At 39.3% G+C, this 12,361-nt stretch overlaps 1 protein-coding gene across 1 annotated transcript in view; it reads right to left on the minus strand.

Annotated features, from left to right (window-relative positions):
- Positions 1–637: 637 nt before the first annotated feature.
- Positions 638–12,361, minus strand: part of mylkb (myosin light chain kinase b) — an 84,119-nt gene continuing 72,395 nt past the window's right edge. The window contains exons 19-20 of the mRNA XM_024260702.2: positions 5,431–5,543; positions 638–4,835 (exon numbers count right to left, since the gene is read on the minus strand). Of these exons, the coding sequence (XP_024116470.1) occupies positions 4,716–4,835; positions 5,431–5,543 (233 nt within the window). The 3' untranslated portion in view covers positions 638–4,715. The remainder of the gene's footprint in view (positions 4,836–5,430; positions 5,544–12,361) is intronic.

The following is a 12,361-nucleotide window of genomic DNA, read 5'->3' on the forward strand; positions in this document are numbered from 1 at the left end:
CCCCCCCCACACACACACACACACCACCAGCAAAGATAACATGACACAGAAAAGTCATCCCTATCAGACCAAAAAATTGGCTGGAGAACCGAGAGAGTGAATTGATCTTGTTGCATGAAATATGAAAGTTTTGAAGTAAGAGAGCAGCCATGTTGTTGGTTAGACTCTGATGCAGAGAAGAAAATGTTGAGGTTCTCTTTTGGAGAGACCAGGATGAATCAGGAATGACTCCATCAGTTGATCAGATCATGGTGGATGTTCCGAAGATCAATGCAGGGAAGCAGATGGAGATGTTTGAACACATTGAGAGGAGAAACAGTGATTATGACGGTGAAAAGATGTTGAGGTTGGAGCTACCAGGAAAGAAGTCTAGAATGAGACCAAAAGGAGGTTCATGGATGTAGACTAAGAGGACATGAGGGTGGAAGTGAGTGAGGAGGACGCAGAGAAGGTTAGATTGAAGCAGGTGACTCGCTGTGGCGCCCCACAAAGGGATCAGTCTAAGACCAAGAAGACAACTTTTTTAGGGTAAAACAATAACGATGGTATGAAGCTAAGATCATACCATCACGTACAGCAACACAATAGTTCAGGTGTCCCAACACTTCTGTCTGCATATCACTCACATCATCAGCACTCTTTTGTGATACAACTTTATTTGGCTTCTGTGTGTAGAAGAATTATAGAGTTCTCATAAACTCAGTTTGCAGTTCATCACACTCATATATTTATAAATATTTGACAAATAAAATCTACAAACACTTAATACAAAAAGAAAAAAACGGTCAAGGAGTGAGCCCATGTTTAACTTGGATGGTTATAACTGAACAGAATGAAGTGCAGCAAGACTTTCATAAAGATGGATGCTCAATAATTACTGTATAAATCTGTGCTTTAAATACAGAGAACAAAATAAAACTACTGAAAAGAAAAAGGCATTGTCATTGAGCATACAAATCAAACAGAGTAAGCAAAATGGAGAGCCTTCAAGACACACTGTGAATTAAAAACAAATGCTCTTTGGCTTCAGGTTGAATACATCAGCCACTTTAGAGTGACTAGACTGAAGCACAAACACACAGTTGGAATGTGATAACTTCACAAAATCTGATCACACGGTTTTGCCCACACACTCAGGCACTTTGGGCGACATCAACAGAAACCTAGTGAACGCTACAATTCTGCTGTTTTTGGTTGAAAACTGGAAGTGATAGACTGAAAACAACTACTGTATATGTCACGCCACAAAGTGGTTCCATGTTGTTTGGTGGATTCCACTCTGAAGGTCATTGTAATCATACTCTGTCATTCGAATGATGATAAATACTGGAAAACTCTAAAGCTATGTTCACATTGAACATGATTGACACGCCAGAGGCATCCACTTTCAATGTTTGACCCGCAAATTGTGTTTGGTGTGAACGTAGCTTAAGACTCACTTAACAGGACAGATGAATGTAATCATCAGACAGAAAACATCTTCACTCCTGCCTTTATCTGCATCACATTCTCAGCTCCCCACATACCTTCTCAGAAGCCACTTTAGGTTTGTCAGATATCTCAATTTACAGCTGTGACACAAAACCATTTTGTTCAACAACAAAGAACTCTGGCCTTTTAAAAAACATACACCACAGATTTCAGAGGAATTGTGATTAACTTTTTTCCAGATCATGCTGAAAAAAAAATAAATAAATCCATGAAGTAAATGTGTGTTTGAATCTCTTTTTCCCCTCTCAGTTATGTCCAGCAGCTGAGCCAACTGGCTCTTCTGTTGAGGACAGATTTTATTTGAGCACTCCGCAGCAACTAAACTTTTGTTCTTTAAATTAAGTATTCTTAATATTAATTTCCAGAATGTAAAATGCAAACACTTAGGTTTAGTGAGACAGACATTACCAGCTGCTTGTTGTTAGCATGAAATCAACTCACAGAAAAACAGCTGTGGAGACGATTTTACTTTTGGTTCTCTGTTCTCAGCTAGCGGCTCTATAAGTGTAGCCAGAAACAATCTGACAAGAGTGTAAATAGGAAAAGCACAGGCAGAAGTCTGGACAGAAAACACAAATTCATTAGCCTAAAAGTAATAATGTAAACAACATAATTGAAGCTCAAAAGATTGACTGAAAGGGTAAGTTAATAACCTAAAAATATTACTCCATGTTTCTGATAAGAAAAAGTAGTAACTTTCTGCCAGAACTGACACGGATTGCATGCTGCTCGCACACAAAATAGACCACACACCAAAACGATCTGCTGCACGGCACGAGCCGGCCGTGGTGGACCGCGGCGCTCCGCACCTGGAGTGAACCAGGCGTTAGACTTTCAAGAAGAGCAGCAAACAGTGGGTTCAATGGCAGGAACAGAGATGAAGTAATTTTCACTGAAACTCTTTTGATCATACCAGCAACGGAAAATGCATTTGTTATTTGATTAAACTCTTTTTAACCCTTTACACCTGTGGCGTCGTCGGTGGCGCTTAAACACAAAATCTTCAACTCACTGTAACTTTTTAACGATTTACACGATCAATGTAACTCCAGTAGATTATGTAGGAGAAAAGTGGCGTGACTGGAATTACATTGATCGTGTTAACAATTAAAAAATTACCGTAAATCAAAGAACATAAACACTGGAGCTCCGGTGTTAATCCGTCATCTCTCCACAGAGAAATTATTACCAGTATTCTAACATTTGACTTCCTCATCACCAGAAACAGTTAAGCTTTCAACAAAGTCCACTCTATATTTATGGTACAAAATGAATCAAAAATCCACAAAGGCAGATTTACTACAATGATGATTGAAGCAGATTTAAGACAATTAAAGTTTGTCTCAAGACTGTTTTGAATCAAGGACTTCAGCTGAACAGTGAAGAATAACAGAAACAACAGTAGAAAAAGCCTACTGTAGGATTTTATTGTTTCTATTTTTCTTATATCTGTTAAAGATATTCTAAAATGCAGGAAGTGTAAGTAAGACACAAAGGTCGGCTCATAAGAAAAACGTTTTTTTACTTGCAAATCTAATTCTTAAATGCAGAGCTGTAGAAATAACAAACTGCATTGTCATCAGATATGTGAATATTTTTGTATTGATATTAATGGGATGATTCTTCTGTTAATAACATGTTTTGTGTACACATTGAATGTTAAAAATGAATCTGTGGTGAGTGACTTCTTTTCATAATAAAGCTTGAATATGCTGCTGGTGTATCCCATAAAACAGGAACTCTGGCTTCAGGACTTCCTTTGATGTTCGAGTTGTTCTGGAGAAACACCAGCACACACTAGATGCCACTGTAGTTTTTTTTCTCTTTTCCGAAGCTGAATTAAATATTTTATTAAGCATAGCAATAAAAAAAAATTCTCAAGAATACCAGATTTCAATGACTGGATACGTCTGAGCTCCAAAATCACCTGTCCAGGTATCTTTTCAAATATGCTTTGCACTTATCATGTTCAGCCAAAACAAATGTTTTAAACACAAGCTTAATGAATGGACAAATCAAAGAGAGATGTGGTTCATGCTGTGACTTGAGTTACAGTGAAACTGCTGAGTTGCATACGAACATTTCTGCAGTTTAAGAATATTTGCATTTCAGTACCTAATGACAAGTCCACATGTTTTCTGCTGCTGTTGTCACCACTTGAACTTCTCTTGATGGAGCTTCACACAAAAAAAGAAGACAAGAACTGAAGTTAACAGGCAACTGTGAAACAGCAGGATCGTGACAGACATCAGTGAAAAGAATCTCCTAATCCCCCAGGTGTCTCATCCCAAATAGAAACTCTCTTGTCTTTGGACCATTGATGTTTACCAAAATAAGATAGTTACCGCAGAATAGTTTGAACGAGATTTGTTTCTGCTAAGAGCAGCATGTAATGTCTGTCATGAGATATGGCTGATTCCCACTCCACTCTCCTACAGAGAGCAGGCCCACTTCATTGTCACAGCACAGTCATGGTTTAGTCTAGTAGCTGTGACTCAGACGTAGGCCTGACGTCCACACTGCTCCGAGATTCCACAGAGCAGCGTTACCTGAACATGGTAGGTAGTGCTGCAGTCCTCTGGGATGAAGACGTGAACCCAACACCTCTACAGTAAAGTGCTCATTAAAGTATCTCATGCTGGCTCCTGACAGTGCTCTTTATGGGGTTTTCAGAAATGGTTCTGTGTCTCATCTGTCAAACATCTTTCCACAGCACCAGGAATGGCTGATGACGCACAAACATCTGATATTCTTTGAAGAATGAATGACAAGAGAAACCTTAGGGGTGTGGGGAGAGAGGCTTTACCTGTAAAGTGGGTGGAGCTTAACAGAGTTTGACTTAATCAATCCTTTTTTTCTTCTCAGATTTACTTTTTTATTGGTAAACAAATACAAAACCTCACATATAACTGTTTGGATCAATGAACTGTAGAAGTGAGAGTAGCAAGAGGAGAAGATCAAATTTCAGAAAGCATGGATAAAAGAAACTCAAAAGAAGCCTTTATAACCAGGAAAAGCGGTGATGGGTGCTGGTGTGTACAAACACACTGGGTCGAGTCGTACAAGCTTACCTAGTGCCAGAGACCAGATCAGATGTGATGTGTAAAGCTCCACCCACCTGCTCCTCCAACCCCCAAACAATCTTCTGTCATTTAAAAAGTCAGCATGAAGCTAAGGAACAGTAAGCTCCATCCTGTTCATGCTGAGTCCCTTCAGCTACTGCTTCACTCCTCCTCCTCCTCCTCTTCAGCCATCACCTCCACCAGCAGCTCAGCGGTGCAGGTTGCTTCCCCGAGGATGTTAACGGCCTTCACTGTGTATTTGGCGTCATCATCACCTGAAACCTGTAGCATCAAAAACAGGTGGAACAAGACGGTTGGATCTATTTCTATCTTCAGCCTTTCACTTCACAAACTAAAGAAGATAACTTTCCCAAAAAAAGAAGTGCTTTTCATTAGAAGCTTCTCACATCTGACCAATCAGCAGACTTCAATAGAAATATCAAACAATGTCCTCATAATCTAGTCCTGAAGACTACAGCAAAGACGTGATCCACATTACAACAATCTGTTGTTGATTACTATAATAACACGGTCCATTTAACAGGTGTCATGTGACCCCTACTCGCTGGCCATTTTCCACAGGATTAAATTCTACAACTTAACCCTTTACACCTGAGGCTGCATCACCGGTGACGCCTAAAAACAGAATCTTTAACATACTGTAACTTTTCAAATTTAAAACAATAATAGCAGTCAATTCTTCAGAATCTACTGGAGTTGATCGTGTTAATGTTTAAAAAGTTACAGTAAATCGAAGAACATAAACCCTGGAGGTCTGGTGTTAAAGGGTTAAAGAATACATTCATTGTAAAAAAAAACAAAAACAAAAAAAAGCAGTTATTGCAGCATTCTGATAGTATTTAGGTTGACCTCTGACCTCTGAAATGATTAGACTGCAGTTTCCATCCTCGTCATAGTCGATCTGAAAGTGCCGAGTCTCTTTGATGGGCTGGTCATCTTTGTACCACACCACCTCGGGGTCTGGGTAACCTGCAAAAAGCAGTCAGCCCATGTCTCCTTTGTGTAAGTCTTGAGTCTAAAAATGCTTTTCCTATTCAAAGAAGTATCTCACATTTAACTATTTTTAGTTCTCAGTCCACTTTGGAATAACAAAAATTATACATTTGAAAGTAAAAGCAAGTATTTGCAGGACAATGCTTTGTTTATTGGAATGGGCTATATGCACCACCTACTTTAGCATCCTGTACATGACCGCTCAATCATTTCTGGTCAGGGCAGAGGACCGTTGTCTACATGGTAATATCAGAATATCTGGAGATTACAGGATGTCTTTTGGCGTTACCAAGAGTCACTATAAATGATGTTAGGCACATTATTTTTCTAGTAAAATATTCCAAAATAAAAATACAAAAATTATTTAAATTGTATTTGTCGTCCTACATAGCAACTTTGAAGGTAATTTGGTAAGGATGATGTTATTTGTAAGTATTACTGTATTAACCGTAATCATAACCTTAACTTTTCCTCCAGATCTGTGCAGCCAAAGATAGCAGTTTAGAACTGACTGCAGTATAGTTGTCACTTTTCATTAGGCTAATGCTAACTAGCATGAAAAACACGTCTGATTATCGCTGTGTTTATCTTTCTGACCTGTTAGTTGGGTTGTAATTACTCCACAGCAGAATGCAGATATATTTTTTTTCAGTATAATTTTCAGTGTCAGGTAGAAGCAGTCTGTGACGTGATTCTCTTTCCTAAAACGCCTCAGGCGGGGTGCCCATTGGAGCACGCTGCTACTGCTCCATGAAGAAGGCAGAGGCTCCTCCTCATCAGCTGAGAGGAGAACCAGTAGCCTGAAAGTCACTTCAAAGTTTGTTGAAATGTTTGTTCAAAGTTCTGTTGAACAGGTTTTAAATGTTCTAACATAGCTAGTCTTTAGTCATAGTATTTGTAGTCCAACGGGTCCTCTTTCTCTTTTTTTCAAATTTTTCAAAACGTTTTCATAAAATGTCTCTTATTATAAATATCTTTATTATTATAAACACTCCAAGAAGTATAGGATTTCATTTTCATAAAAGCTTATCATATATATTTAGAAAAAAACATTTTTTAAAAAGAATTTTTTTTAATATATCTTTTAAACAATGTTTTTTTGTTTATACAGTACAATAAAATATGGTCTGATTTCCAATTACTTGATATGATAATTTTCATGGTTTTCTGAGAAGTTTACTGTTAAAGATAAGAATGTAGAGACAGAAGTGAAGCATGAGTGGGGGAGGGGATGCCTGGGATCAATTGTTTTGTGAAAGCATCCAATGAGTTTGTGTTGATGACACCCCCAGAAGGGGGTTCAGACCATAGACTGTATATAAAATAACTGGACAGAACAAGCCCCCCTCCTTCCGTGTTCCATATAGGAAGTACCACTGGGTTGCAAAATGGCCAAAGTCCCATTGACTTACATTGAGAAACAGACAGTTATTTCTCAGTCATTTTATATGTCAGAATAATCATTCTTCCTCTGCTGCTTTCTGACTAACTTCTTTCTTCTAATCCTAATTTTTTTAAAAGATTTTTTTTCCATTATCACAAGTTATTAGAGTTATAAATTGACCAATCAGATGGTTCAATAAGCGTTTGTGGGTCTGACGTTGAACGTCTGGGGGATTTGATTGACAGATGACGGGTAGCCAATGGGAGCAGACTTCATTAATGGGTCCGTGAAGACCTTTTAACACCTACTTTACAATTCAACAATGTACCAATCATTGTCCTACTGTTGTTTTCCTCAATGGAATGTACCGATGCAGCAGTTTAAAACAACAAGAGGAGCATGCTGTCGACATTTTTAGATGAGGATTTACTCTGTAGAAATAGATTTCACTCTGAGGTTATGTGCTTTGGACCTTTTTCTTTGTTTAACGTTTGTTTTTCTTTTTTTCACTGTTTTGATTGTAGCTTATACATTATAAGTTGCGTATATGCGCATAAAATCACCAACCGAAGTTTCATCTTCGCCGCACTTTTCCAGCTTCAGCCTGAATTAGACGCAGCCGTCTGAGGAGCGCGAGACAAACTTCAATGTATGTTATCGTATTTTCAAACAGAAAAAAGATCCAGCTGTTCACTTGTTAGGATGGTTATTTATTTTAATTACCCCTGAACGTGCTTCTCACGTGCATCTGATCAGACTGTAACCTGGCCGCGCATGTGAAGAGACAGCGCACGAGGGGGTCAGCAGCGTCACCTAAATGTTCCTTTTATCTCGACAAAAATGAATAAATGTAAGTAAATCCAAAAGGACCGCTGACAGAATCAAATGTTGGAATGGTTCTCCCTCAAAGGCTTCAACAATGACTTGTACAATCAGCCCAGTCTCAGTAAAATGCGTACATATGCCACAATTTGAGAAATACCGTGTATAATATACTCCTTAACCGGTTTTTGCGTGCATATAATACGCGCGGTCCTAAGAGTGTTAAAATGTGTTTTCCACGATTGACACGTCCCCTGGTGGAGCCGTGAGCATCACAGACAGCCCCACAAACGAACAATTTGCTTTTCTAACCCTAACCATAACCGTAATCCTAACCTTAACCAGGAACGACGTCATTTAGAAAAGAGCCGGAGGATTTCTGGCCACGTGATCAAAATGAAACCTAAAAAAGCCATTCTCCCGAGCCGCCGTTATTGAAGGTGTTTACATCTGCGGTCTCGTGGTAGAGGCGTGGAAAGAGGCAGATGGTTGCAATAAACTCACTCCAGATTGGCGACAGTACTTCCTGTAGATTCCATGACTCAGCTATGACTCAGACCAATCGCTGAAGGTGGGTTGCAAATGGCGGTATCCGTTTCAGGAAGTGACGGTGAAAGCTTTCGCGAGGAGAGGAAGTAATGCATTTCCAATAGGGGAACTCATTGCTCGCTCAGTCCATTATTTTTACAGTCTATGGTTCAGAACATGACTGCAGAGAAAAAGCTTTCCAGATCTCTATTTCACAATAAACTTGGCTAATTTAACCTCTTGGATTCGGCTTCTCCTTTGACAAAACAGAACAAGGGGAAATCACGTCTAAAAGAAGCTATTGTTGACATTAACGTTCTAAGTTCTCTGGTCTGAGCAGTGGTCCCCAACTTTTTTACACGGTGCTCTAAGCACCTCTTTCAGCCACAGACTGATCCACTCCGGGTGTCTGAAAGAGTGGCATCGCAGGTCGTTCCTACCTGCTGCAGTGAGACTGTACAACGGGAGCTGCTCCCCGTGATCCGTTTGCTGAGATGTTGATGCTATCAGTCACTTTATTTTTATTTTTGTCACTTTATTTTATACTCAATCCAAGTCACTTTAAAAATACGTTGTGGAATTTCTGTAACATTAATCTTTGTATTTTGTATTTTGCATTAATTTTTTGTATTTTTTATCTCTGCACTATAACTTTGTTCTTTTTGTAAATATTTTTCTCATTTTTCTATCTGTAATGCTGCCGTAATCCTGAAATTTTCCCACCGTGGGACGATTAAAGGAGTATCTTATCTTATCTTATCTTAACCACCTGGCAGCAGACCGGTGACGGTCTGTGGATCAATTGAACTGACTTTAATCTTTTGAACGATCATAGAAATGCTCAAACGAGCTCATCCATTCAGATGCTCATTTCAGAGTAGTTGTGAACACGATTCATGCCAATACCTCCAAGAAAAAAAAAAGAGGAGCAGTGAGTGCAGCCAACGGGCGGGAGTGGGGGGAGAGGGGAGAAAAGGAGAGTTGAGCAGCGTGTACAAGTAACTTCTGGTTCACACTAGAGGTGGGACAAAATATTGATATGGCGAACTATCGCAATTAGGGCTGTCAGATTTGTCGCGTTAAAAACGCATTAATCTGACACGTGCTTGACGCCGACAATTTTTTTGACGCATTAATCGCGGATTTTCCATAGACTGTATATAATGGGGGGACCTCATAGCTCGATAGGTCCATTATTTTTACAGTCAATGGGATTTTCTCATACGTGCCTTTCCATACCGCGCTCGCGGGCGTCCCGCCCTCCAACTCACCGGCTGATCTCACTAGTTCACGGCGGGTCTCCAACCGCCGAGCTGCTAGCTAGAACCGGCCCGGCGCTAGGACCTGGAGAGCTCCTGCACCCTAACCGGGCTCCGGATCGCGTCCAGTACCACGTCTGGTGGTTCCGACTCGCGTCCGGTGCCGAGAGCTGCGCGCCCCCGACGTTCCGAACAGCAAGCTCACCGGGGGACGTTTTAAATGTTCTGGAGGTTTAAGCGTGATCCAACCCCAGCATAACTGTCTGTCTGCCGGCATATTCATGGCTTGAGCTCCGCTGGACACTTCGCCGCGGCGGCAGTAACAGACTGTCAAACTATCCACTGAGTATCCCGCTTTTCTCAGTCTTTAATGTTTTTAAAAAAACAAAAGTTAATTGGAAATGATGAATCTCTATTTTATTTATTACTGCAATTCAGCAGAGAAGGAAAAGATTTGGTCCTGACAAAAAATGAACATGAAATTGGAAATTTTATTTTTGATGTTTTTTATTTTATTTTACTGAACATTGACTGAAGTTTTGAATTTAAAATGCCCTTCACTTGCACTTGGGCTTTTGTTAGGCATTTTATGTTACAGCCTTTTATTGTTAAGAAAGTTTATCTCAATACAATGTTACAAAATAAAGTATTTCTGATAAAAAACTATTAATTTTACCATTCTTGTTTTCATAATTAATGTAGAACTGCTAAATTCCACGAAGAACACATTTTTTTCATAAAAAAAAGGTCACATATTAATATGCGATTAATCGTGAGTTAACTCTGGACAAAATGCGATTAATCGCGATTAAAAATTTTAATCGCCTGACAGCTCTAATCGCAATATTTCCAGTGACTGACTGGACATTATAATCATTATAATCATTTTTTAATGAAATATTAAAAATTTAATTTAATTTGTGGAATTCTCTCTTGACACTACAGCTGTCAAGAATCACTAAGACTTGGAGTCTGTATTGGTCTGTGGATCAATAGAAGAAGAAGAAGAATTTTGAATATGGACTCAAGGTCCAAAACAACACAGACTATAAAAAACAAACAACATTCATAAATATAACATACAGTAATAATTCATATAAAGGTACTAATACCAATAGTCATAAGAATCAATGTTAAAACCAATATTACAAACTAGAAATAGAAGGGCTTAAAAAATGCGTCCATACCAGAACCTCCAGATTGTAGACTGATATTTAAGAGTGCTCTGCTTTACATTGATGAGAGCTAAAATAATTTCATTCTCTAAGGCATTAATATGTTGAATAAAACCATAAGTAAAATGTCTTAAAAGAGCCTGGAGAGTGTGAATACCAGCACCAACAAACATCTCACTGGCACTGCACCACCGTGGCCTTCCTAATAGAATCCTCAGGGCATCATTATAAGCAACTTGTAGCTTTTGCATGCTAGATGCCCTGTAGTTAATCCACAGGTGTGGTGTGTACAGAGCTGTGCAGTAAGATTTGAATAAAAGTATTTTAAAATGATCAAAGCATGAATAAAACCTGCATGCAAGAGTGTTAGCTTGAGCATATAAAAGAGCACATTGTCTACGGATGTCGTCATCATCAGACATATTGTCATTAGTAACATGGCCTAGATATTTAACTTTATAACAGGCATCAAGCTCAGTATTGCACAATTTAAATGCAGGGAACTTCAATGACACATCATCCTTAGTAGGAAAAATAAGCAGAGCACTCTTACTAGCATTATATAAAACATCATTTTTAAAACCAAAACTGGAACAGACATTTAAAGGGTTAGTAATGGGCTGAGACAAAGCTAAAATGCGTATCCAGATATATTCCATATGTTCTAATGCAGTGGTCCCCAACCTTTTTGGGGCTGTGGACTGGTCAGCCAGTGTGGAGTTATTCCGCGGCCTGGCCGGTAATAGAAGGTGACCTGTACAACGAGCATATAGTGTCCAAGCCCTGGAATTATGGATCAAAACCTTTTTATTCAAATTCACAAATGGCTATATTGACTTATTTCTCGTCAAAAATGCAAAGTTTAAAGACATTTTTTCAAAAACTGTACAGTAAAAGTACACAAGTCTTTGTGAGGTAATAGAGGGTGACCTGTAGAACAAGAATATAGTATGGACCAAAATCTATTTATTTACATTCAAAGATGACCATCGTAACATATTTCTCGTCAAAAAAACTACTATTTTATCAAAAACTATACAGTGAAAGTACAAAAGTCTCCTTGAGGTAATAGAGGGTGACCTGTAGAACAAGCATTTTCTGTCTAAGGCCTGGAATTATGGACTCATTTATTTTTTAAATGACTTTATTTAACTTCATTATTGAAAACTCTAAACATTTATTTTTAGAAAGGACATAATAAATTAAAGCCGCAAGCGGCGTTGGATGGCCCGCAGTCGCTACCCGCCCTCATCGCCCACTCCCTCGCCGCCCTCTCCCTCGCCGCCCTCTCCCTCGCAGCCCGCCCTCTCCCTTGCCTCATACGCACCAACGCCGCGCTCGCTGCCCGCCCCTACGCACCATCGCCACCCTTGACGCTGACCTTTGACCCGAACTCATCTGCTAAGCAGCCACTATGCACCACTAACCCCCCTCCCTTTACTGTATAGCTGTTCTGTGATTTAAGTGAGAAATTGCTTAAAAAGGCACTTTTTTCAAAATGGCGCCTTTTTTGTTACTGTTATCTCCATAGCAACCACTTTATGTTTTGTTCGACTGAGGTCACCGAACAGATTGACGTTAGTTTCGCAAGAATCGGCCAAAGTAAATTTTTTGATCTCCTTAGCA

The sequence above is a fragment of the Oryzias melastigma genome, unplaced genomic scaffold, assembly GCF_002922805.2.
Source record: "Oryzias melastigma strain HK-1 unplaced genomic scaffold, ASM292280v2 sc00204, whole genome shotgun sequence".
NCBI lineage: Eukaryota > Metazoa > Chordata > Actinopteri > Beloniformes > Adrianichthyidae > Oryzias > Oryzias melastigma.